Source organism: Takifugu rubripes, chromosome 1 (assembly GCF_901000725.2).
Source record: "Takifugu rubripes chromosome 1, fTakRub1.2, whole genome shotgun sequence".
Classification (NCBI taxonomy): domain Eukaryota; kingdom Metazoa; phylum Chordata; class Actinopteri; order Tetraodontiformes; family Tetraodontidae; genus Takifugu; species Takifugu rubripes.
Window position 1 is genome coordinate 26260480 of NC_042285.1, and position 26551 is coordinate 26287030.

The 26551-nt window shown below is 52.6% G+C and overlaps 3 protein-coding genes across 7 annotated transcripts in view; all 3 read left to right on the plus strand.

Moving 5' to 3' along the window:
* The first annotated feature begins 33 nt into the window (after positions 1–33).
* vtcn1 (V-set domain containing T cell activation inhibitor 1) lies at positions 34–22498 on the plus strand. Of its 4 annotated transcripts, none has more exons than XM_029832734.1 (6): positions 34–747; positions 873–937; positions 1630–1986; positions 2211–2462; positions 2533–2642; positions 22321–22498. In XM_029832734.1, exons 1-6 carry the CDS (start codon positions 716–718, stop codon positions 22321–22323), a joined length of 819 nt encoding a protein of 272 aa, XP_029688594.1. In that variant the 5' UTR covers positions 34–715; the 3' UTR covers positions 22324–22498.
* On the plus strand, positions 3349–7908 carry trim45 (tripartite motif containing 45). 2 transcript variants are annotated; one of them, XM_029834578.1, is made up of 8 exons: positions 3349–3988; positions 4132–4420; positions 4478–4623; positions 4696–5012; positions 6624–6721; positions 6833–6947; positions 7035–7161; positions 7229–7908. In XM_029834578.1, the coding sequence occupies exons 1-8, from the start codon at positions 3567–3569 to the stop codon at positions 7257–7259; spliced, it is 1545 nt and encodes a 514-aa protein (XP_029690438.1). In that variant the 5' UTR covers positions 3349–3566; the 3' UTR covers positions 7260–7908. The 2 variants fall into 2 exon arrangements, with proteins under 2 accessions (XP_029690438.1, XP_003962294.2); XM_003962245.3 differs by having other exon boundaries at positions 3351–3988; positions 6624–6753.
* The window catches only part of man1a2 (mannosidase, alpha, class 1A, member 2), a 32232-nt gene continuing 16543 nt past the window's right edge, over positions 10863–26551 (plus strand). Inside the window, 5 exon segments of the mRNA XM_003962244.3 lie at positions 10863–11206; positions 12435–12974; positions 18093–18354; positions 22187–22283; positions 26166–26284. Coding sequence (XP_003962293.1) covers positions 12661–12974; positions 18093–18354; positions 22187–22283; positions 26166–26284 — 792 coding nt within the window. The 5' untranslated portion in view covers positions 10863–11206; positions 12435–12660.

The window sequence follows — 26551 nt, forward strand, 5'->3', positions numbered from 1 at the left end:
ACCCACCAGTAGATGGCAGCACCAGTATCCTTTGATCTTCCTGTCACGAGGGAGAGGGTGTGGCCAGGAGATCAAAGCAGGCCTTTCGATACCAGGGTTGCAGGCTTGACCTCTGCCCCCTGCAGGCGACCTGCTGCAGTTGATCACAGCTCTGAAACAGCAGAACCTGCTGAGGTCCAAAGAAGGAACCGTCTGTTGTGTCTGTGAAGCGTCTGAGGCAGCTCCACTCCTTCAGTAAACTGTCGGTCGTTGTTCTGTGACCTGCAGCGTTTCTGCTGTTGCTACAACAGGAAGCACCAGCTGCTTCTTAAACAATATGTAAAATAGGAACTTCTTCTCGTGGTTCCAGGTGGCCCCAGAGCTGCTTTAGGTGATAGTGGACCGATTATTTAGGCTCTATGTCCTGTCTGGCCAAGACTTTGTGTCCTAAATCAAAATTTGAAGGGACAAACACAGAGTTTCACTCCGTCTCGCCGCTGAATTCGAACCCGTCTGCAGGCGACAAAGCTGCTCGGGTGACGCCGCCTCGACAGTTCCGAAGAACACGCCTCAAAGGTAATATTTACACATGGTGTTCTCCAAACAGGAGAGGGAGAACGTCTGTGCAGCAGCATGCCTGTAAAGCAGGTTGGTGCAACGGTGGCGGGAGAGGCCTGACTGGACCTTCTGGACCTCGACCGGAGGACCGCCGCATCCAGGGGTTTGGTCTGCAGACATGGCGTCGCTGGGGCAAATCATCTTCTGCAGGTTTGGACCTTCTCGCTAACATCTGGAGGGGTTCTTTTATCAGCTGTCTGCAACTTGATGCTACTGAAGATATGACGAATGTAGCCCAGCCCATGTGTCCGTGTGTCTGTCTTCTCTCCCCGCAGCATGATCACCATCATCATCTTGTTCTTGACCATCATCATCCTCATTCTGAGCTTGACGTTCTCACGTAAGCCCTCTTTAGCATTAGCATTAAACGCCACGCTGCATAGACTAATGAGCGGTCAACACCTGTGACCGGTCACTTTGTAGTCTTTTAAATTTTCAGACTTTAGAGTTGCGGGAGGTTCCTCGGTTCTCCTAAATATTGGTCCAAAGTGCCACGCCCAACAGCTAGGTAGCTCTGCTGGGACTCAAACCTTCACCATTCATGATTTGGGCTAGCGCCATATTGTCTTGAGGAGAGCTGGTTTTACTTAAGGTCAGCAGGTTAAGAACGTGTCACAATGTTGCCCTTAAATGTTAGCAGACAACACGCTACACGCGCTAGCTTTGATAGCTTGAGGGGAAAAAAGTAGAAATCTTTATTTGAAAGAACTTTTTTGGTAGCTCGTGTTGGTTTAAGGTGGCACTGGTGAGGAAAAACATTCTTACAACAGGCAGAAACCCTCAGTAGGACCACGTCTGGACCAGAGGTGATGTAATCTAAGAAAATGAAGGATGACAATCTGGTTTACGAACTGGTCTCGTATTCCTAATAATTTGGCTCGCAGGGCAGGCCCACAGAGGCAAACAGCCACACACACTCAAGGTAATACTTCCTGTTTACAAAGAGCTCAAAGAACAGCTGAATTATCATGAAGTGGAATAAGTAGACATACTGTATAACCGGATAATCAAAGTCGGTCTCCTCCTGTGCAGACAACGCCCCCTCTGTCGTGACCCAGAACACGTTTCCGGTCGCCAACCTCGGGCAGGATCATCTGCTCAGCTGCCAGATCGTGGACACAGAGGAAACCACCTACACCAGGGTGTCGGTCACGTGGGAGAAGACGGGCATGCAGGGGTTTGTTTACCGATATTTGTACGGGGGCCCGTACCTGGAGAACCAGAACCCACAATTTGAAGAGAGGACCGAGGTCTTCCCGGACGCTTTGCTGAGGGGGAACGCCTCGCTGCTGCTGAGGAGCGTGAGTGCCGAGGACGAGGGGGTGTACACCTGCACCATCGACTCCGCCACAGGGGGAGGAAAGGTCAACATTCGGCTCAGAACAGCAGGTACGGAGCGGGAGGGGCTAGTTTAGACGGTTATCATCAAGCTCAATCGTCTTGATCGTCCTCAAAACGTGCTAGCTGTCGCTGATACTCACGCTAGCTTTAGCTGTGATCTTAAACGTGCTTAAATCTGATTAAATTCATTAGAAATGCTTAGCCGTCTTGCTAACTAGCATTTTTAAAAGGGTTAGCATTTCAAAACCTGATTTTATTCGTGTGAATTCCAGCCTACACGGCGCCCACCTTCACCTTCTCTAAAGGCACCATGGCCGCAGTGGCGGACCGATGGTTCCCCAGACCCAACGTGACCTGGATGGACCACAACAGGAAGGTTCTACAGGCGACCACCAGCATCCAGGAGAACTCCGTCGGTATATTCAGCGTGGTGAGCAACCTGCCGCAGGTCACCGACCGCGAAACCTACACCCTCCAGATACAGAACAAGCTGGTGACGTCCATCTCCAGGGTCCAACTGACAGGTACGCTGAGGGACGGGCGCCACGTCAGGAGACACAACAGCGTCTCACCCTTTAAATTCCTCTTTTCCAGACCTGAACGTCTCCACGTCTTCATATTTCAGCTTCAGCAGGGCGCCGCCCACGCTGGCGTCCGTGGTGCCCAGCATCGTGGCGGCCGTGGCCTGCGTCTACCTTCTGATTTAATCACACTCACACACACTCGTCCCCTGGCTGTGACCGTCTCGGTCATCACCGCTGAAGTTCATGTCATGAATATTTATATTTCTGGACGTTCCGTTGTTGCTGTAACAGCATTTTAATCTTTTTGTGTATTTTCTCTGTTCTGTGGTGCCATTAAATGTTAATAAACTGCCTTTTTTGTCAAAAGAACAGATGGGATCACCGTGAAATAAAGTCCACAGACTCTTTAGGACTCTTTAGGACTTAACCTGGTGGTATCTGGGCATGGAGGGGCCCCTGGGTGGGGCTGGCGGGTGTCTTCGTGTTGTGCTACAGCCAATAATTAACACCTCCCGAGTGAGCACCGTCTGTTTAACCAGGAGTTTGTTTTTCCTCCAGAGTTCTGGTGGAACGAACGTCCCACAGTTGTCATGCAGTAGCGGCCTCCGTCCTGTAGGGGCGCACCGAGCATATTTACTTTTAAAAAACCCAAACTGTTTAAATATTTTGCACTAAAATGTAAAAGTCAACCACTAAATCACGATAATATAAATTCTCAAAGGTTATGTTCAGGTGCAACCGGTGATTCCTGCGTTTAAAAAGTTTTAAGCTCTGAAGCGACTATTTGTGTGCTGCGAGGTCTTTGCAGCAGCCTGGGAGCCACTGGAGCCCCACACTGGTATTTGGTCCACCCATAAAGCTCCAGAGACCTCCCATTGGAGAGTGAGGTGTCAAATTTCCCACCGACTCGTGAACGCCGCATAGTTCAGCGAGAAAGTTTGCAACTAGATGAGTTGAGTTTGCGATGAAAGTTCGGGACTCGGGCGCTTTAGTTTCGGGTGTCGGCGCGCAGGAGAGCGCAGCGGGGGTGTCACCTGTGACCGCTTCACTGGGGGGGTTGTGTTATTGACGGCTTTGTTCGGGGAAATCACTAAAAAGAGCCAAATGTCGCAGCCGGACCGGATAGAAAACGAGGCGGAACTGGAGCGGAACGGCCCCCCCGCGAACCCCCGGGCGGTGTGTAACGCGTGTAAACGCCTCTACCGGGACCCCAGAATCCTCCCCTGCCTGCATACCTTCTGCTCCGAATGCATCGGCCAGTTGGAGCCGTTCTCGATGGGGGGGCCGCCGCGGGGGGAGCGGCCCGTCGTCACGGTGCTCTGTCCCACCTGCGACTCCGAGGTGGACATCCCCCCGTCCGGACCCGGCGCGCTCAGCACGGACCACCTGGCCCTGGACGAGGTTTTCCTGGAGACCCTGGTGGCGGACGGCCCTCTGGGGTGCGACCTGTGCGGGGAGGGAGGCGCGGAGAGCCGCTGCGAGGTGTGCTGCGTGAACCTGTGCGGGTTCTGCTGCCAGGCGCACAGGTACAGGCGCCAAGAGAACCCCGCTTTATTAAGAACGCGCACGCGGGGAGCAGAATGCGGGGAAGGTGGATGTGGGGGCCTGATCTCAGGTCTGGTGGCCATCGGGTCCTGAGTCTGTTCTAATGCCTCTTCTCTCGCTCCAGGAGGCAGAAGCGGACGGCGTCTCACTCCGTTCGCTGCCTCAAGGAGCTGAAGTCCGCCGGTCGCCTCAGCCGGCCCGTCCTCTGCTCCCTCCACCCGGGCCAGGAGCTCCGGCTCTTCTGCCAACCCTGTGACCGGCCCGTCTGCCTGGAGTGCGCCGCCACGCTGCACCGCGACCACCACTGCAGTCCCACGCGCGACGTCGTCCATCGCCATGGAGACCGCATCCGGGAGCTGGTCAGCGGGCACCTGAGGCCCCACCTGGGGCACCTGAAGGCCTCGCTGCAGAAGGTGAGAGCCTTGGCTCCACAGCACCGGAGGACACGTCTGACGCGTCTTCTTGTGCAGGTGGAAAAATCCCAGGATGCTTTGCAGGCGCGGGTGGATGCAACAGCCAATGAGGTGAGAGGGTTTGCGCGAGGCTACGCCAGTGCCGTGGAGGCCCACTGCCTGTCTCTGCTGCACCGCCTGGAGGAACTTCACGTCCAGCGCAGGTAGGAAGACCCTTCGTAGAGGAGAATGAAACGGTAGCTGAGGGGCGGCGGTGCGCGTTTGCTCCGCTGCAGGAACCAGCTCCACCTGCAGAGGGCGCAGCTGCAGCAGGAACTGGTGGACGTCCAGGGCGGCGTGGACTTCGCGGAGAGGCTGCTGACCTGCGGCTCGGACGCGGAGATCCTCAGCGCCAAGGCCGTGACCCTGAAACGTCTGGGCAGCCTGGCAGAGGGCAGCCGCAGCGGCCGCCCGGCGGCCGTCGCCCCCGACGACGGCAGCGGCATCAGCTTTGCGGCCAGTGAGCCGGCGGGGCAGGTGGGGGGCTTCCCGGTGGTGGGGGCGATTGTTTCAAAGACGGTGGAGGTCAGCAAGTGCACCATCGAAGGAGAAGGTAGGGAAACGGGCGGCTTCCTTCACCACATCCACACCTCTGAAGGGTTTGTTCAGTTCTGTTTACATTTGTGGGAGGACTTCAAGATCTAGAGTTGGGCCCCGAGGGGGGGACAGAAGGGCTGTTTACATGCCTGTTAAATAATAGAGAAAGGAGGCTGGAGAGTTCCGTGACAGCCTGGGAGGATCCGACAGGAGCTGCTTTGCTTGTCCCCCCTCAGAAGCTCCTCAGGGCGGCTCAGACGTGTCAGACCCAGGTGCTCAGACCCGCCTGCCTGGACGCACTCGTGTTTACCTCTGTGGGAAAACCACAAGCGAGGACATGTTTGCTGACTCTTTCCAAGTGTCAGCTTAAATGTACAAGCTGTCGTTCTGCGGTTGGTCTGAATTGTGTTAGAGAGAGAGAGGGGGGGGGAGAGAGAGAGCAACTGTCCTGCTGGGTCAAATTCAAAAGCTTCTGCACAAACACTGGATTTAAATACGCGCAGAAGCTAATTAGGAGAGACAAATTAGCGCGCGGCACTCGCTGCGAACAGGAGGTGAAGAGCGTAAAATACCGACTGAGCCGCAGCTCTCCGTCGTATTTGCTCAGTGGCGTGCGGATCGGCTTGTGCAAACACGGCCAACACGCTTCCCAAATTAGCTCCAGTCGGCGCCGTTAGCTTTGGACTGGGACGCCACGTCCGTTGAGCTGGACCGAGGGGCTGTATGAGCGCGATCGTAGGGGAGGGGGGGGGGGGGGGGGGGGGGGGGGGGGGGGGGGGCGCATCTGTGTTGAGTAATGGTGTCGCCCTCTGGTGGCGAGGCTGCAGGCCTTTTGGGACTCGCAGCAGCTCTCGTTTGACTACCTGACTGTTTGCGGAGCTGCACTGTTTGCCCTGTGTTAGCAAACACGCTCTTGACCACCCAGCCAACGTCCGTGTGTGAACAACCACGCAACCGGCCCTTTGAGGACGTCTGAGAGCATTTAGGACCACCGTAAAGTTAACAGGGCTAAAGCTAATGGAAGCTAATCGTGTCCTCAGCTTCCTGGTGTGTTTGCAGCACCACCAGTCTCATTCGGAGCATCAACGTCCGCAGCAGCCGGCCGCGACAGATGAAGGCGGCGTTGGATCGTTAGCTATCATCCAGCTAATGGAGCCTGACAAAGGAATGCTAGGCAGCATTAATCACGGGTGCGGGCGCCAACGATGTCCCGGTGATGGATGAATATCTGACCAGTATCAGCAGAACAAGTTAATGGAATGTTGAATAATGACGGGCGGTTCTGGAAAGGTCCAGTCAGCAGCAGCGGGGGAGGGGGAAGGGGGGGGGGGGGATCTCCTGTTATTGTGCTGCTTTATGCAGACAAACCGTGTAAATGTCTCCATCGTGTGGGGACACGTTCCAGCTCTTTATCTGACGGAGTCTTTTTACATATTTACATGAAATTACCACTAATAGCTGGTTAGTGAAACGGCTGCTCCCCATAAACTGTGTTAATAAGCTTGTAATTGACCATCTATCTATTAAACTTAAGGCTTTAGCAGGTTTGCTTCGAATCAGAGCTCTGATGGAGGGGGGCCTGTCCGGGGTTTATTCCCGCCTCCAACCTCACCGCGTCTCCTTTCAGACCTGCACACATCCAGAGAGGGTGAGCGGGCTCACTTCCTCGTGGTGTGTCGGGACTCGGCCGGGGAGCGGATGACTCGAGGCGGCGAACACGTCATGGTGAGCATCGTGCACAAGGGGAAGAAGGACTGGTGAGTGTTGTCACGCTGCCCCCGGACGCTCCTCCCGCTGGCTGGCGCCGCTAACGGGCCGTTTGCTTCGCTCCCTCAGCAAGGCGGAGTCGGCGGTGGTGGACAACGGCGACGGAACCTACGGCGTTTCGTACACGCCCCAGGAAGCGGGAGCGTACTCGGTGTGGGTGTGCGTCAGAGCCCAGCACGTCCAGGTACGTCGTCTGAAGACTTTCAGCGTCCTCTGGATGGTGCTCTCACCCCCCCCCCCCCCCCCCCCCGCTGCGTCTCGCGTCCCTCAGGGGTCTCCGTTGGCGCTGACTGTGTCCAGGAAGTGGAGGCACCACAGCGGAACCTTTCACTGCTGCTGCTTCTGCTCCAGCGGAGGGTCCAAAGAGGCCCGCTGCGGCTGCCCAGGAACCATGCCAGGTACCCCGGTCGGCGGGATGGCCCGTGCTAATCAGACATCCGCTGATCTCTCTGGGTCCGTCTCTAGGGGGCTTCCAAGGTTGCGGCCACGGGCATAAAGGACACCCCGGGAAGCTGCACTGGTCCTGCTGCGGCTGCACGGTGAAGAACTCCGACTGTTTGCCGCAGAGCGTGCTGGACGCCGTCTCCGCCCGCGGCCACCTGCGAACCGTGGAGCTGTGAGGGGACGTTTTAGGGACCGCCCAGAGGAGCCGCCACAGGTCTGGTTTTTGTAGTTTGAAGGGATTTTCCTGTGAGGAAATCTGCTGTTGACCCACTGCTGTTTCAGACTGATCAGCAAAACTGCGTTAAAGTAGGAAGTTGGCGGTTTTCCTGTGAATCGGGTTCTGTTTCAGACATAATGGCACCTGTTTATTCAGCTAAATCTCATTTAATCATGTGACTGTTGACGCGTGCGGAGTTAAAAAGTGCTGTTAACCATGAGCTCCAGTCTGGGAAAGAATCTGCTGAAATGAATTTATTTTTAAATGAGCCAGTGAAATTTTAATGTTACTGATTACACGACAAGATGATGCGTCCACCGAGGTGCCCGTGTCGTGCCTGTCCTTAAAATCCTGTTGGAGGATGATTCTTTGCAAATAACCCAGAAAAACAAATGTATTTACATCATAATCTGGCCACACTTTTTTAACGGACACATTGAAACCTGCACAATCCCAATAAACACTTTCATTCCCCACCAACTCATACCACTGTGATTGCGTCATGTCTGACCTCTCCATGCCGCCAGGGGGCGGTAGAGAACCACCAGAGCGCTTCTTCTACACAACCTACAGAGGCTGCTGACGGCAGCAAATGGGAAATGAGGGATTAAGTCATGGGCCGGAAGGAAGGGTTGCACCAGGGAACCAGCGGTGCATTGTGGGAAAGATGCACGCTTAAACACTCCCATTATAGGAGAGCAGGTGCAGGTTAAAGATGATGGAGCGCTTCAGAATCCTGCGTCCGCTATTGATTTCTCACTCCCATCATTTCCTCTGTCCTTTCAGTGGAGTCGGGGCAGCGGGGAGACTGCTCACACACACACACACACACACACACACACACACACGATTGAGCAATGACAGCCAGTCCAAATGGCAGGATGCTCACCGTGGCGCTGAAGCCCAGAGCTCATAAACCTCCTTCACCCGCCACTGGGCTCTCGGCTAATGTAGCGTGTAATCGACACAATAGCGATCATGACACAATATTGTCTCACAGCCGCACGACCTCTTTCCCGACGTTTAATCTTTTAGATTTGCCTCTTTATTTTCCTTTTTTTCCCCCTCACGCACAGATTCACGGGAAGCACCTGAATGCATCATCAGGGTGGCGCCGTTTATTCCAGGTGTGTGTTTAAAATTGATTCAGTGGAGCAAAATGGACCCGTCCGTCACTGCGTCCACATGCACGTCCAGTCCAGAGGTTTGTTGATTGTAGGCAAATCCAATAAGTTCTTTATTAAGTTTGTTGTTCCGGACTACTGGAGAAATCAGCGCTACATGCTAGCACCTGTGGAGGGGGACCCGCTCCAATCTTTATATAAACAATGGTTCCTAGCAGCTTTTTCTTTTTACAGTGGCCATTCTGCCTCACAGTGTCAACTAAATAAAGCAAAATTTGTTAATTTTAAAGGCTATTCGGACAATCAAAGACACTTGTCAGGCTGCCGGGCTGTTGTTTGATGGTTATTGTGTAGGTAATGAAATCCTGCTGTGGGAATCATTTCCCGTCTGAGAAACAGATCAGGGCAGAGAGGATCAGGCTGGACGCCGCGTGATCTGATTACAGAGCCGCGGGTCAGGCTGTGGTCCTGACAGTAATGGAGTTACTGGACTCTAAATGGAGCGTAACCGTCTCCCACGCGAGGGAAGACCAGTCGTTAAAAGCCACTTTGTTTGGACTCGATTTCGGATGCAGGGGGCCGATGGAGCGGTCGGAGGAACGCCGAGCTCACGCTGGACGTCCGCAGGTCTGGCGAAGGAAGAGAAACCTGAAAATGAAACAGAACTCATCGTCAAACCTTCCAAAAGGCCCGACTCAGCAGCCGAGAGGGGCTGGTCCGAAGCTCCAGACTTTTATTAACTTCCTGTGGACGAGACCAAAGGATCAAAGGATCACCTCGTGCAGGAAAATAGTTATTTTATAGAAACAAGTGCAACATTGGCAAGAAAAATATATAAAAGTCACGACGCCACAACGTTCAAGGTGAACTCACGGCCTCACAAACCTCATTTATTGTACAGGTGAACGACTCACTGTGGGGAGGTGTGATTCCAGGTTTGGTGTGAACCCCGCCCAAAAATAAATTAGCATTAATGTGTAGCATCAAAACCGGCGCAGCAAAGGACAGAGCGTACAGATGCTCCTGCACGCTGGGGTCCTCCAGAACCTGCCACAACAGATGGGCTCCTTTAGGTGGAACAGCCCGACATTCCCAGCTGGGACACCGGTCGGTTCCCCCCTTCATCCCGTATTTATAAATCCTCCCGTTGCTTATCCCAGCACCTTAGCGGCTTCCCCTCACTCCAGAGTTTGCTTTGTTTTATCTGCCGCCTCCAGGTTTTCGGGGGATTTCTGGAGGTCCTGAGACGTCGACGCAAATTGAATGTGACGTGATGGACTGCGCCCTTCCTGGCCTGGATCTGATTGTCGGGGGGTGTTAGCAGGATGACTCAGTTGTGCACATCACTTGTTTGTCACCTGCAGCTTTAGGAAATGTGTCACCTCAATAAGCTTTTGACAGTCGTCCTCCTTTAATTAGCGCCCTCTTATTCCTTCTGCCTCCATGAGGTAGTAGATCGCTGCACAGCGCTCCCTCTCTGGCCTAAATTTAGTTTCTCTAACTATTGTAACACGGTGGATCGTGTACAGCCCATAATTCTAGCTGGCATCTTTTCATTAGAAGCCCACCGTCTGGTAAACACATCCGTCTTTCTGATGTGCGCATTTGCAGAGATATGCTTGTGGGCTAATGATGCAGTGGTTCGTGTGTTTTCTCTGCACAGGACAAATTGCAATTATCTGTGAGGCTGCTGCGGGAAAATGTAAATCATCTTCTCTAAAACCATCGAAAACATGCGTGGTTTTCAACGAGGTCGTGTAGTACCCAAACACGCCGCTAGGTGACGCGTGGACCCCGCAACTTCTGGGACCCCCGCTGCAGAAACCCCGCAACCTTTGCCTTCAGCAAAAGAGCCATAAACCTAAGCTGATTCCTGTTAAAGGGTTATTGACACGAAAACACGATCATCTGTAGTGAAAAAAAATCATCTGATTTTCTTGCATCGTGCATCATCCACCTTTGAACTTTGCATGACTTCCAAGGGAATAATCGATAATTAATTAAATCTAGCTTTTTTGGAGGGGTATGTATTGTAGACTAATCAATTAGTGCTGACTTGAAATATGGATAAGGCCCACGGATACGTGCTGTGGGTTCTAAAGTTAAAGTCCGATGACGACAGAGCAGGTAAGTTCCAGCTGCACCGGAAGGGCAGAACGGTGAATATGCCGATAAATCAGGAAAAGCAACCAATGGTGCAGGATACCAGCCAACTATTGGGCCACTAACAAAAAAAAAACATTTTTAGGGCGGGGGGATCACTGTGGAAATAAAACTGTAATTCCAGCAGATGCAACGGGGGTTTTACATAATAAATGGGGCGATAAAAGATGAGCAAACGTAGGGAACAGTTTTCCCAACGTTCCAGACCGGCTGCGTGCGCTGGAATTGTCAGACGGTCTCTAAGTTGGCAGGCGGACCTGATGTTGGCTCTCTGAGCCGCGGCGGCTCCGTCAGTGAGTCAGTCCGTCGCTGCAGCCCGAGAGAGCGGCCAGGCGTCGACACCCTCCGCGGAGCCGTCAGCGAGAGGTGGCTGCGAGCCGACGGCGAAAGCACCGCGGCACCCGTGGACATGAGGACACCTGCCCCGGCGGCTTCTCCCCAGAGTCGCACCGCCGATCCCGACTGGCATCGATCTTCATGGAGGAACTGAGGAAGGTTGGTGGTGCAGCGCAGCAGCCTGGCTGTCATTAGCTAGCGTGAGCAGCCGAGCCTCGGAGCTAACCCCCGAGCAGGCTCCGGCTCCCACAGCCCACACTCCGGCCACCATAGCTAAAGCACCAACCGGTCCTTTGGCGTGTTTCGGAATATTTAAATTCCCTCACCCATGTTTTTCCCCTCCGATGCGGCCTTTTCGGCCTCCCCCCCTTTTTTTTTTAATGCTACCCCCGGTTAGCGGCGCGAGTTAGCCGCTGTAGCTAGCTAGCATCTGCACCGCTAATCACACAGGCTGGTACTGTCAGAGAAAGAACTTAGTATTCCGGGAGGACGCGTCGTATCTATGTGCGGACCGGGTGGACCGACGGGGTGAATATTAAAAGAAAAAGCTCGATTTCTCATTCGGGCCGACATTTGCGAGCCGGATCCATCCGTTATCAATGCGAGCGGTTAATGGAAATGAGTTGTTGGAGCGGTAGCTAACGGGGATCGCGGTGTTTTCCGCGGGTTGGACACGCACCAGGGCGGGTGGGGGGGCTGGAAACGTTCGGAAACGCAGTCACGTCTTTAAACGACCGATTAAAGTTCGGATTCGATGCAACACGACGTCCCAACTGCACCACCTGCCGCTCAATTCACGGCTCAATTGGCATTCGTGTGACGGACGGTCGGGCTGGACGTGCGTGGAGTCCCCTGATGTCCGCCGAGGGACGAGGGTGAGACAGCTGCCTGTCTGTCTGCCTGACTGTCTGCCTGCCTGCCTGCCTGCCTGCTGGCCGAACAACTGGAAAAGTTATCATGGAATCTTGATATCTTGTTCATGGAACCTTGCTAATGGGCCAAGGAAGAGCTGATTAACCTCGAGCGTGTCCACGGGGACCTTGACCTTTGACCTTCAAAAGACCAAAGGTCAAACCCAAGGGGCTCGGGTCTTAAACCAACCTACGATGCCACTTTTAAGTCCAAAAACTCCCATAAAGGAAGAGCGGACACTGGATCACCTGCTCCCTCTACGAGAACACGCACCAGGTTCTTTTGGGTTTAAGACCCAGCAGGTGGGGAAATGGGCTGCCGGGGGGGGGGGGGCGCTGTTTTGGCGGCAGGTGTGAGCAGTACAAACCCAACAGGGACTTTGGGGGGGGGGGGGGGTAAATGGGAGGTCGTAACGCGGCTGCTGGGGGGGGAAACGGCGACTGACTGAACGGCTCTTGTTCTGTCCCTTTTCCAGAAGGATGACGAGCGTTCTGCTGCCGACCCGTCGCTCCTCCGCTGAGGATCTTCACCGCTCTTTGGTTCCGGGACTCTCGGACGCAGGGATGAGATAATAAACCCGCTTGGACTCTGCGCTGCTACGACACATGTGGCGTTTGTGAACCCCACCCCCACCCACCCCCCCCACCCCCCGCCCTCTAGGACCTACCCAAAGACAAGTTCGACCCCAACCGTTTCCGACCATGACGACGCCGGCGCTGCTGCCCCTGTCGGGCCGAAGGATCCCCACGCTGTCCCCGGGCGCCTCCTCTTTTCCTCACCACAGAGCCACGCTGAGGCTCTCGGAGAAGTTCATCCTCCTCCTCATCCTCAGTGCCTTCGTCACCTTGTGCTTCGGGGCCTTTTTCTTCCTCCCGGACAACTCCAAGCACAAGCGCTTCGACCTGGGCCTGGAGGACGTGCTCATCCCCCACATCGACCCGCCCAAAGAAGGGAAGCACTCCTCCGGACAGGTGGTCATACATGGACAGGGCGGGCACGACGAGCACCGGCACAGGTAAGGACCCAACCCGGTTCTGCTGAGAGGTTCTGACCCATATCTGCTGCGGACGTCAACCGGGTCCAGCATTTCTACTCGCGTGATATCGGCCGAAGACTTTAGAGACGTAACTGATTTGGCTGATCCATAAATCTCTGTATGGTCCCGGCTGGACACACACGCACACGCACACACACACACACACACACACACACACACACACACACACACACACACACACACACACACACACACACACACACACACACACAGTCACGGTCCTCTCAGGTGGGGGAACATGACACCGACTGACGTGGCGTCCCTGCTGCCTCCGGGTTCATGTTATCTACACCATTCATCTGTGGTCGCAGCCCGTCTGTGGTCGCAGCCCGTCTGTGGTCGCAGCCCGTCTGTGGTCGCAGCCCGTCTGTGGTCGCAGCCCGTCTGTGGTCGCAGCCCGTCAGCGCCACGTTTGCTGTGTTGTTTGCAGATCCTGGGAATGTTCTCACCGCATTAGTCGGCTCGTATGTGTTTTCATGCCCTCGCTTTCCGCCGTGTAATGACCCGTCACGATGAGGTGCGCTTGCTTTAGGCAGTTTATTTTCTCTGTGTGTGTGTGTGTGTGTGTAAGAGAATGATTGAGAAGCAGGTCTGACTGCAACACGGATCGAGATTTGAAGCATGGCGTCCTCGCTCGGATCGCCGCCTCTCTTCAGCGTGTTGAGACCGCATGTGTGTTTTTGTGATTTGCTCCAGAATAAAGTGTGTGTGAGTGTGAGTGTGAGTGTGAGTGTGTGAGATGGAGTCCGCAGGGACGCATTAATTTGAGAGGAATCGAAGCTGTTGCTGCGACGATGCTTAAATGTTGTAGGGATGGGAATAATCCCTCTGAGATCCCTGGGAAATTAGTTTTGTGCGGCTCTAAAAGGCTCTTGTGTAATTAATGCCAGATAAGCATCTTCATGCAGGATGTTTGGGTTGGTTCATTAATAGTAGGTTATGAAAACAGCGTCCGTGGCTGCACCGTCTTTAAATGTTCCCCAGAACGAGCCGTGTGTGTGTTCTAGAGCAACCACACCTCTCATCCTGATCATATCAGCTCGACCCACCCAGCGCTGATCCATCCCATAATCAGCTCCACCAGTGTGAGGGCAGCTAACCTGGTTTATGACCATGGTCATGATTCAGCATCAGCTCCACTGAGTGTGTGAGTGCGAGTGAGTGCGAGTGAGTGCGAGTGAGTGCGAGTGAGTGCGAGTGTGTGTGTGTGTGTGTGTAAACACTGATTTTTCTATAGAAACTAGGACACACCCCCTTTATAATTTCACTCCTTTAAAATCAGCTATGCAGCTTTTACAGTTGTGCAGTTTGGCTGTTGCCATGGTAACCAATGTCCAGACCAGTCCCCTTTTTATTGGTATTTTCTTCCACTTTTCTCACATCTTAGTTTTTATTGACTGGAATCCAGTATTGCATTTTTTTAATGTTATATCAAAAAAGATTTCTGATGAGTGAAAGTTCCACCAGACGCACCGATGCTGGAAAAATGGATGGATGGATGGATGAATGGATGGACGTATGGGTGGATGGATGCATGGATGGATGGATGCATACATGGCTGGATGGATGGATGCATGGATGGATGGATGCATACATGGCTGGATGGATGGATGCATGGATGGATGGATGCATGCGTGGATGGATGCATTGATGGATGGATGAATGGATGGACGTATGGGTGGATGGATGGATGGATGGACGTATGGGTGGATGGATGCATACATGGCTGGATGGATGGATGGACGCATTGATGGATGTATGGATGGACAGATGCATGGATGGACGTATGGATGGATGGATGGATGGATGGATGGACGTATGGATGGATGGATGCATTGATGGATGGATGGATGAGATCAGTGAGGCTGTCATTGAAAGGGTGCAGTACAGTACGAGCGTCCTCGGCGGAGTGTTTTAGTCTTGACCTTGTGTTCTGTCAGCAGACGTGGGGACCCTCTGTCCTCCGTGGGGACCCTCTGTCCTCCGTGGGGACCCTCTGTCCTCCCTGGGGACCCGCTGTCCTCCCTGGGGACCCGCTGTCCTCCGTGTGGACCCGCTGTCCTCCGTGGGGACCCGCTGTCCTCCGTGGGGACCCTCTGTCCTCCCTGGGGACCCTCTGTCCTCCGTGGGGACCCTCTGTCCTCCGTGGGGACCCTCTGTCCTCCCTGGGGACCCGCTGTCCTCCCTGGGGACCCGCTGTCCTCCGTGGGGACCCGCTGTCCTCCGTGTGGACTCAGCTGCAGACTCTGCTGACCCGAGTGTCTCTGAGAACATGAGAGAGCAACATTCACTGTCGCCTGAGCTGCTCTACCAGAACTCCATGACGACGTCACTCCTAATGCAATGGGATCCACCAGCGAGACCACCTGGGCCCCCCCAGAGCCAGTGGCCTCACGCACATGCACACGCACATGCACACGTTTGGACACCAGTAATGATCTGAAGGTTTAGTTCAGGACGTTGTTAAACCGAACCTCCATTGTTGGATCCCTCCCTCAGCCAGTCAGGCTCCAGGGCGGTTTGTGGCTGCCCCTGGAGGGGGGCCAAGAGGTCAGCCAAGAGGTCAGCCAGCCAGGCCTGATGTAGGTCAGAAGGGCCGGAACTCCAGGCTCAGGTGTTCATCACCCCCACCCCCGGAATATCTGCGTGAGAGCGATGGGAGCGGAAGACGAGCTCACGGGCGATGCAGGTGAATATATTTAACAGGAGCGTGTGCGTTTGACACAATAAGGTTAAAAGCCCCGCGAAGAAGATGTTACGGCGGAGAAGAAAAGAATAATCGAGGAGGGAGCGGCGGCCCGCCCGGGAGACGCACGCAGACGGCAAATAGGTCACGGAGAGAAAGCGGGGCACGGAGGCTGTCTCGTGGATCACGTTGATGGGGACCCTGGGAGCCGCGTCTGCCCGTAACCGACATCACTGCTGACCTACCAACCTCCAGCATGGCTCCCCGTCCCCCGGTTACGGTTTATCCACCTTGGACGGCAGAAAACAAGAGGAACGCCTCCTCGATATCACCTTAACGGCGACCAGGTGCTGGGATTAGGCTCAGAACGGGAGATCAAAACCTCTGCGTTTCTCCGGGAATTCAAACATATCATCTTTTGAAACGTGAGCGATGGTATTTTTCGGTCGGATACGAAAATGATTGAGCGCGACGACGGTCCTCGTGTGTTCGGTCGGTCCCACGGGTGAGGGGTAAATAAAAGCTGCTTCACCTTGTTTGTTTGTTGCTCCTGAGTAAACAACCTCCCGAGGACCTGAGGACTCTGGATGCTTCGTATCGTAGCGCTAAATCTGAAATGTAGTTAGACCCAAGATCAGTCGGCGCTGTCTCGGCGAGCAGTGAGTCTTTGATGTTGGTTCTTTGATAGTCAGCCAGTGCAGAGACTTGAGCGCAGTTGTGATGTGTCCCGACCTCTGTGGGGGTGAGCAGCAGCGGCCTGTACGTTACGATAATCCCGCAAAACACCTCAAATGAACAAAGTTCTCCTGAGTCTTGTTCCCGGTAGGAAGCTGATCTTGTTATTGTGCTCATGTGGTTGTTAAAGCTCAGGTCTGATGTACAGCGCTGCGTGTCCCCGGCCCCTGATTATGATGGGAGGAATAAGCTGAGCCAGAGATTTTAAATTAAAGAGGCCAAGGACGGACCCTTGGGGAACTCCACAAGTTTTGGGGGGTTTTTTATATGCTCAGATTCAGAATTGTTGAGTCTTGCAAGTGGCATCTTTGCTCTGTGACTGAACTACCAGTGCTCCTCTTTCCCTGCATAAGTGACTGGGTGTGTGTGAGAGTGTGTGTTCCCCTGGTTACGTGGCACCTTGCCTATACGGCTCTCTTCAGAGCCGCGTGTTTCCATGGTTTCAGCTACTTCCATCTCTCAGATATCCCATCAGGTAGCTGGACGACTGCTGCTCCTCTCAGATGTCCGGATGGGACAGCAGGTCACCAAATGAGCTCATTTAGCTTCTCCTTGTCAACAAAATGCTAAAGTGGACTTTAGCTTTTCGGAACAGTTGAAGAGTTCTCGCTCTTCTTGATGCATTTTAATTCATTTATGAATATTAATGGCATCAATTAGCAGCGGCACATCGCGTTTCTCCGCCGCGCTCAGATGTTCAGGGTACGTGCGACCTTTGTGGCTCATGGGAGTGGATTGGCAATGTCAGGACTTCTCAGCCGTGGAGGTCAGTCACTTGGGATTTTAAAGGCACCCTGAAGGAGCGAGGACCAGCCGGCGTCGAGCTCGATCCGAGAGGCGTGGCGTACATTAAACTGGCGGTTGGTATAATGAGCGTTCCTCTAACCTTCTCACGGTGCTCGCTCTTACGTTGGCAGTGATTGCAGTCGCGTATTTGCATGTTTTCCTTCGGTTTCCTTCAGGCTGTGTCCTGAATCCAATGCCGGTGGTTTCCCAGGTGATGTTGCACAACTCGGAACGTGTTCCGTGGGCTCCTCGCCGCGGGGTTAAACGGTTTCACGGTTGTGCGGAGGATAATCAGCAGCACGTGTTTCCTGTTTGTCCCGTTCGTCGTTCTCGTGTCGCCGCCGATCAGACGAGCCGTGTCTCATGGTCGTGTTCCCTGATCTGATCTGGGAACAGTGGGAGCTGCGGCCACAGCATCCTGGACCCTGTAGATAACCTGGGGAAGGACGTCACATGATCAGCGTGGGGCTGTTTGCTCCACCTTAATTTACCCCCAGTGGGTTGATGGAATCGAACCCTGCTTGTATTCTGAAGGTTTCCCAACGCGTTATATTCCTTCATTAAATAAAACCTGGCGACCTCAAGGCAAAATTGAGGAGATGTGCTATTTAGGTTGCAGACACGTGCACGTCCCCTCGTGTACACGCGCTCCCCAGAGCTTTTGGTGCGTGTTGGCAGAGTTGAACTTTAATTAGTTTAAAAAGAAACCCATCTGTGCTCTTTACGCAGCCAAACATTTCCGTAATTCTTCGGGTCACACTTTGTTAAATAACCCAAGGAAAACTAGCACTTAGAAATTAATGGAGGGCCACGTGAGGACTTAATTAGATCACAAACTTGGCTGATTTCGGTTTCTTACCCCCTGGCAGGGAGGAGGAGGAGAGCTTGCGGGACAAGATCCGAGCGGACCACGAGCGAGCGCTGCAGGAGGCGAAGGAGAAGCTGAGAAAGTCACGAGAGGAGCTGCAGGCCGAGATTCAGACGGAGAAGAACAAGGTCGTGGAGGACCTGAAAAAGAAGGACTCGGGGCCCAAACCCTTACCGCCTGTCCCCATGCCCAAAGTGGTGGGTGTCAGCGATGGCGAGCCTCTAGAGCCTGACGTCAAAGAGAAGCGTGACAAAATAAGAGAGGTAAGTCGGTGTTGAGGGATGGTTCTCCTCCGCCTCGAAATGGCGCACGTTTCTATCGAGTCCACCTGGAAACCTGAGCCGACTGGCGCCGCTTGTGTGTTTGGTGCGACCCAGAGGTGTCTTGTTCACCTCATTTTCACCGGCCCGGTCAGGTCGGGGGCTGTCGCGTACAGTCATCTGTTGCCGTGGAAACGCTCCAGAAAGGTCTTCGCACCTTTTCACCCGGTCTCCAATCTCCTACAACCGCGCGCTAAAAGTCAAATGCTGCGTCTGGAACAGTTCAGCAGCCGTTGGCGCATGAAGCCCCTGACGGGGATGAAAGCCAGGCTCCCGTTTCAGGAATAATCTCGCTTTGGGCTTCAACCCTAAGATTGGAGGTTGCTGAAGTGAAAATCCTGCCGTTTGTTTCAGGGGGAAAGAGTTTCCTGATTCTACCTCTCCCTTTCTTTTTTTCCTCTGATGTTTTTGCAGGGCCAGCTTTTATTGAGCCAGACAGAGAGCGTCTGTGCAGAATGCAGATGGCGTTATCTGCTCCCACTCTCCGTAAACTCCGTCTCCGCTCCTCTTCTCCTGCATAATTACCTCATATCGTTTCTCCTGAAACAGCACTTGGACTTAGAACGCTGTCTGTGCCGGGGAGCTGTCCCATTCTCTCCAGAATCGCCTTTTCCCCTAAATGCCTCTTTTGTTCTCCTCATAATTGCCATTCAGAGAGAATGCCATACACTCCTAAATGAGAGGGCTACAGTAGCAGTGATGTGCGCTGCAGCAGGAAACGGCTGCACCTCCTTGTGACTCCGGAGAGAAATCACAATCACACGCGATGAGACACTTTTGGCAGCGTCCATTTTGCACATCTGCAACTGTATCCTTCACTCAGATCCAACAGGGGGTTTCTGCCAACTGTGAGTTTCCGTCTTCAAGGCGTCACTGCAGGTGAAACTTTCACCGAGGCCCATTTGATTTGGAAAAGCTCTGCCTTGATTTGAGCGAGGAGTTATTGCCTCCCTGCACATAAGCACCACGAATGTATTTACAGCCAAAGTAGCGCTCGCTCCACAGCCCTCGCCGTCTGAAAGACTCCGATAAGCCAGATAGGGAGGCTCCACGGGGCGGATTGGATGGAGATGAGAAAGATGAGGGCAGGCAGTGTTTTAAATCAGTCAAAGTGACTCTGGAGGTCACTCACAGCAGCGAGGAGCTCCACCATCCAGCTCCCCAGATGTCCAAAAGCTTGTTTCTTTTCCCCTCTCGCTGGAGTCCAGCTGGTTTTTGTTTTCCGTCTCTCGGGCGAAGCGATGGCCTTCGCCTCAGCCGCTGACTCGCATTAATCTTTCACTGCCTTGAGAGGGAGGCAGCGGGAGAGATGGGAGCACGTCTGGAGAGCGCGTGCTAGAACGCCGGCCCGTGCAGCTGCCCTTCACTCCCCGTTCAAGGTCACCGCTTCTGATGCACCGATTAAATTCATGTGGATGTTTTAAAAAGTAACCTAATAAACTCTGAGCAGCAGTAATGATTAGACTAAAGGATCTGGTCGGGCCGTCTGTACCATGTTTGACATGAAGCATCCATCCTGGGTGCAAACGGGCAGTAAATGTATTCCCTCGCTCTGTCCGGCCGTAAATTCATCAAACGCTGCAGGGCTGCAGCCTTTCTCTTCAAACGCGGCACCTTTACTTTCCGCTCGGCTTCCACTTCATCAGCTGATGGAGGAAAAGAGGGGAGGCAAGAGCAATTTTTAATCTCCCGGGGACCGACTTTAATAACACGCTGCCGCCTCCGTGCTGCCAGTTCATTCAGAGCAAGCCCAAGCATCAAATGTGGCATTCTTAATAAATTTACAGTCAAGAAATACTGCAGAGGGAGGCAGGGTCACCATGGTAACGAGAAGTTGCGTCTCTGGTGACGCTCTTCTCGGGTAAAGGTAATAACGTCGATATCACTGTTTTGGCCTCCTTTCAGTCTAGTTTTAGATAAACCAGGGGTGGTAGCTTTGTCACAAGCTTTTTAGTCAAATAGGAAATGGATTGAGGTCATTTTATTATTATTATTATTATTATTATTATTAGATAAAATCTCCTTTTCAGCTCGGTAACTTAAAACTGAGCCCAGAGCGAGAAGAGTACTTGGGCCCAGATTTGAAAGCATGAAATTGGGCATTTTGCTGTTGCAGCCTTAATTGGAATGGATTGACTTCAGCCTGCAGAACAGATTTCGGCTCGTCCCAGATCCCAGATGTCGGCAGATATCGGCTTTCCCAACTTCACAAGTTGTGGCTCCTGTTTGTATCCTAGATTCCATCAGTGATTTGGACTTCTGCGCCACCTCTGCGGCCATTTCCCTCTTGTTAGAGGGTTCTCGAGGCGCCAGGCTCGTCCCTTATTGCTCCGGAGATGCTGTGATGCAGAGGGAAAGCTCTCAATCACAGACTCCTGCACATTCATTTCCAGTCTGTATTCCGAGGTCCTTTAAAAAAGCAGCTTGACAATGCCGTCGATCCTCTCGCTCCGTTGTGCCCGTCCTTGGCGTGTAGGTCGAGCTGATGGCGAATCAACCCTCCCCCCAGGTCACAGCCAGCATAGCATTGGTGCCTCCGTGCGACAGCCTGCGTTAATTTAATAAATATTCCCTCAGTCTGGTCTTGGGATGGAACACGGAGAGAACAGGGAGGAACTCCTGGTCCCCTTTTAGCTTAGCTGTCGGCTCTTTCTGAGGAGGCAGGACAGGAAAAGCGCAGACTATGATTTAGTCTTCAGACTGCGCTCATCTTGTCCGTGCTGTCATAACTAAACTCTCAAAACTGGGACATCACCAGTCGGGGACATCACCACGGTCGACAACAGGGACCGTTGTTGTTGGTGACATCATCTACTTCCTCCAGCAGCTGATGTGGGTTAGCGCGAGGATGGTTTCTCGTGTGTTTCTCTTGTCAGCACAGCGCGTCATTATTATTAAATGACATAAATAACGTCAGTCTGACAGACGCATAATGTCAGGGATCTATTTTCAGGTCAAGCAGGGCACAAGAGCAGTGAAAGTGGTGATTTAATCCGAATAACGGTGCATTTTAGAGTGATTTTGTCTAGCGTGGCATAGTTTTGTTATCAATTCGGTCATCGTGCACGTGACAAAAACACAAGACGTGCGACGCAGCCTGGCAGATGGACGGATAAGAAAGCTGCCAGGCGTAGCGGGACTATTCAGCTATCACAGGGTGTCAGACGGTGTCAGTGACGGCAGCCACACAGTCAGGAAATGTCTTCTTCTGAAGTGGATGATGCCTCTCGAGAACCAGCCGTGCAGGATGACACCGGTTTCACGCCGAAAGGGAGAGTTGGCATTTTTCTCCCTTTCAGCTGTGTCATCAGTCTGCGCACGGCTGCAGCTCTGCTCAGCCTCAGACTCCATGTCTGGACCCATCTCGCCACCTCCTGATCTTTGTCTTCATCTGCTTTGTTCCCTTTCAGCCTCACTCCGAAGGTCACGCGTGAAAACGCTGTTTTTCAGAGAGGAAAAACGGCGGCGACGGCGCTGAAATCCCGCCAGTCTGTGTTAAAAGGTTTCAATTCGGAGGTTAATCGATGTTTCGTCCTATATAATAACGCGTGTGAAATGTGAGGCAGAAGGTTGAGTGATTAATTGATTGCCTAATTGTTCTGTGTCTGCAGATATTGATTCCAGCTTGGTGGAAATGAGCGGCCGGTTTTGCCGTGTCTCCATTTTGTTGCATGTGTGCATTCGTATTCCACACCTGTGCTTTCATCTTTGGTAGCGAGAGTTCACACGCACACGCGCGCACGCTGACGCGCCATGTTGCTCTCTTCTCTTTCAGATGATGAAGCACGCCTGGGACAGCTACAGACAGTACGGCTGGGGTCACAACGAGCTGAAGCCCCTCGCCAAGAAAGGACATTCCACAAATATCTTCGGTAGGCCAAACAAGTCGCTCACCGCCACTGGCACAGCTAATCACACACACACACACACACACACACTCAGATTCCTGCGTGGAGGGCGAGGTTATCTGATTCTGAGTGTTTTCAAACAGTGGCATTATGTTACTGACAACGGCGGCCCTGAAATGGAAGATGAAATGAGATCCAAGCACAAACGCTGTGAATTTCTCGGCGCTGCGCAGCCGAGTCGACCCTTTTTTTTTTCTTTTTTGCAGGCGCTGCGAGGTGCTCTTAATTAAATCGTCGCAGCAAACACACACCGATTCCTCGTGTTTGCGACGCCGGTCACGTGCGCGCCGCAGCGCTCGGGCTCGTCACTCTGTGAACGTGAAGGCTGGGCGGCGTGTTTGACAGCTGTACTCGGGATATTTCCCAGCCTCCGTGCATAATTCCCGCTTTAACCAGCCGTGTCCTTGGCAGTGATTATTTTCTTTCCCCCGCAAAGAGGTCATTTCAATCCAACCTCTCATGTGTGATTTGCGTTCTGCACGTTTTCCCGTGCACGGCTGCCGTGTATGATAATGCCGCCACGGCTTGAAATGCAAATGTTGTTGTGGGAGAATTTTGATCCCGAACAACAAACTCAAGTGCTTCATCTAATCGCGCTGGGAGTGTTTTTCATCCAGACGATTCCGTTTTTATTCCGTCATTTCAACAGAATTTGGCAGGGTGTCATCTCAGAAGGCTGGAGAGGTGAACGCTCGCTCCACATCAGCATTTATGCTGCGTTTGCTGTAACGGCAGCACAAAAAATGGAGTAAATTAGAGCTTTGTTCCCCAGAATCAACACAATGCCACAATCCTCCTTTCAGGCATCGCTCCATTCTTCATGTTTGCTTGTACAAACATGCTTTTATCAGCACTGCAAACACTTCAGTCATGTGTTAATTTAAATAACTGTGAAATGTAATTATATTAGACTGCAAAGCAAGCTAGTAAATACCTACAGTTCAATAATTTTCTATCTCTTTACGCAGGCTTCCTGTGCAGAATTTTTAAAGTTCTTTTAATTACTAGAAAAGCTTTAAACCTTTTGACACTGTCTTCTGTAACCAAACAAGTCATTAAAATCAGAAAACTCTAACTTGAAATGAGAGGTTCAAGGCCGGAGGAAAAGAGGTTGTTCATGCTGTTGTTATTTACGCTGTCAGCAGATGAGGCTGAGCTTCGTGGACAGCTGGAGCCAAATCTTCCAGCCTTGGACACAAAGGTTCATTTTGCTTCTGTTTTAATGGCGTTTAACATCTTGGTCAGCGGTGTGATGATTTCAGCCCTGTGAGGTGTTTCCAGGCTGTTTTGTTGTCGGGTCGCGGGCTGTTTCTCCTCATTGGGTCGTGTTGGTGGCTGTGTGACCTTATTGAAGACACGGTGTGGATTTGATCTCGCCTGGGATGTGCGAGGTCTGCTTGGTTCGCTCAACCGTGCGACTGCTGCTGCCTTGTTGTTGCTGCAGACGGCGCGGTTCATAATCGTGTTTATCAAATTTGGGGGCGATGCTAAATATGGACTTAGATATCAGCCACTCGCTCTTTTTTTTTGCAACACTGCGGATACAGAGATAACTGGATATATCATCAGGCAGCAACCAGCGTAATATTTACCTGACTGAATCCCCAGGCAACATTTAGCAAGGTTCAGGTAGCTGGGGAGCTGATTAATATGCACCTCAGGATGTGTGTTTAGCTAAAAGCTTCCATTTGCTCCGCTAATGATGGTTTCTCTTTCTGAAAATCCAGTTCTGATGCCTGTGTTTGCCTCCACCAGGTTATTGTGCCCCTTTAGTGGTAATATCTCCAGCTATGCGCTGTTTCCAGCTCCCTGGCCGAGCCGTTCGCCGGGCACATTCGCAGCTCAAAGTACAATCGAGGGGAGAATTGAATTCTCCCAACAAGATGTCAGAGTTCCTTCAGAACTTGTCTCCATCCTCCCTTGCTCCCCTCTTTCAGATTAAACTTTTAGTACAGCTGCCGGTGCTAAATTTGTCTGCACGAATAGGAAAGATTTCTCAGAAATGTGCAGAAACGAGGATTCTTTCGGGGGGGAGATTCACAAAAAAAAAAAATCCCAGAACATCACACGTCGCCTATTTTCATTCGAACGGTGGAACACTAAAAAGATATTTGTTGAAAATGTGAATAAGACAACAGCAAATTTAAAGCCATTCGAATTTATTTGTGGTGGGGAGGCCACTCGGAAGAAGCCAAGAGGGCGAATGGGATGGAAAATGAAAGACGCCGACGCGTTTCTGTCCCTGTGAATCTGTGCCAGTGACTGAGGGGAGCGTGTTGTCGGTGAACTCAGAACATAAAGTTGGACACGCATCTTTAATCTGACTGAGGTGGTGGTGAGGAACCAGAACAGGTTAAACCAGGTTGTCTCAGATAAGCGCTGCCTGGCAGCATCCGCCCTTCGGTGGCCTCGGAGGATGAAGTTGGCACTGAAAGAGAAGCTTTTGGATGAATGGAGGAAGGTGGAGTATTGTTGTGGCCATAATAATGGCAGTAAAACAATCAAAGGTGGGCAGATTATCAGCAGGGGCAGATTTCTCAGCATGTTGCTAATGCTGGATTATCCTGACGGAGAGGCTATTGATTTAAGGATGTTGCCACCCTGATTGTGCTGGAACAACTTAAATCCGTGTTTACACCTCCCAACTAACTGGCCTGTCTCCAACGACACATGTATAAGGGGCTTAAATGTTGAGTATTGTGATTATGCAGGGAGGCTGCCTCCTGCTCTGTTAGCCATAACGGCACCGAAGGAGAACTTTAGCAGACTTCATCTTGGCCTCCCCGGTGTGGCATTGCCATGACTGCCTCTGGCATACCTGTAGGTGAAGGGAGGGGGTCAGGGAGGGCGTAGCGCAGCAGAGGGGCTCTGCTCTACCAACAATAGGGGCCAATCTGTCAAGATCCGGCACGCAGCCGGAGCGCCTCGCTATCAGCCGTGCCTGCCTGACTGGAGTGTATTTTTCGAGTGATTTAGCACTTCCTGTTTAGAGTGATAATAACGCTGCAGCTCCTGCGTGATGCCAGATGCCCTCTTCTTTTTGAACGGACTCGGAGATAAGGAGGAGGCTCAAGAATTCCAGGGGCGTGCAGCGCAGTCGATACGAGATGAGAGGATTTAAAGGGCCGCGTCCGCCGCCGTCGCCGATGCATGAACCAGTCGTTTAAATGAGGCTGCTCCCGCTGTCGGGACATCCTGCAGAGGCGCTGGTGCAGAACGTCACCTGTGTCACTAATCGGTGTCATTAGGATCAGTTTTACCTCTTCGTTCCTCCTCACTGCTGAGCTACGTTACGAGATGAACAGCTCATTCCTTAAGAGAGAGGGAGAGCAAGGCAAACATGTTCCACATTTGCACCCCAATAAAGGTGGAGCAAACTCAAGGAGTTGTGGGGAAGGTTGCGTAATGAGGAGCTCTGACGAGGTTGTGGCTGCGTGTTGAGCACCTGCAGTTCATCAGCAGCCGTGGGGCGTGAATGTCGTGGTCACCCCCCCCCCCTCAAAGGGGGAGGACAGTCTGACAACAGCGTCACAACAGGCTGCACATCAAGCCGGACCCCATAAATGTTGCAGCAGGTCGCAGCGATCCGTGCACGTGCACGCTGCAGCCTGGGTGAGTGACTCGGGAGGACATCAGGGTTCTGTCGGGGCTCAGACAGCAGCGGCAGCCGTGAGCAGAACACAGAGAAGTCGGCTTCTGTGAATTACCGATGCATGTGAACGCACCAGCGTGGACAGGAGGAGAGCAAAAACCACAGAAGAAGAAGAGCTTTTGCGTCCTCGCGTGTAGCTCACAGGTGGTCCATTATCACTTGTTCATTCAGAATCCTTGGTCTTTGTTTTGCAGGTAATTCCCAACTAGGGGCCACCATCGTGGATGCACTGGACACCCTCTACATCATGGGTCTGCACGAGGAGTTCAGGGACGGCCAGGAGTGGATTGAACAGAACCTGGACTTTGGTGTGGTGCGTTCTAACCTTCTGTGCTCAGAAAAACCCAACCCAGAGAATTCATTGTTTAATCTAAGTGGCGGAGCCGCTGTCTCCAGGCTCGGTATCATCCTCCACCGCCTGCTTTCAGCTCAAGTATGATTTGATCATCTCAGAATACAAAACCATTCTTCAGCCACTATTACCTGCGCGCTCACTTCCTCCATTTTCCATCAGAAGTGCAGTTCTTTTCATTTATCATTAACTGCCTCCTCTCCTCCAGTTTCCCTGTTAGCCACCTCT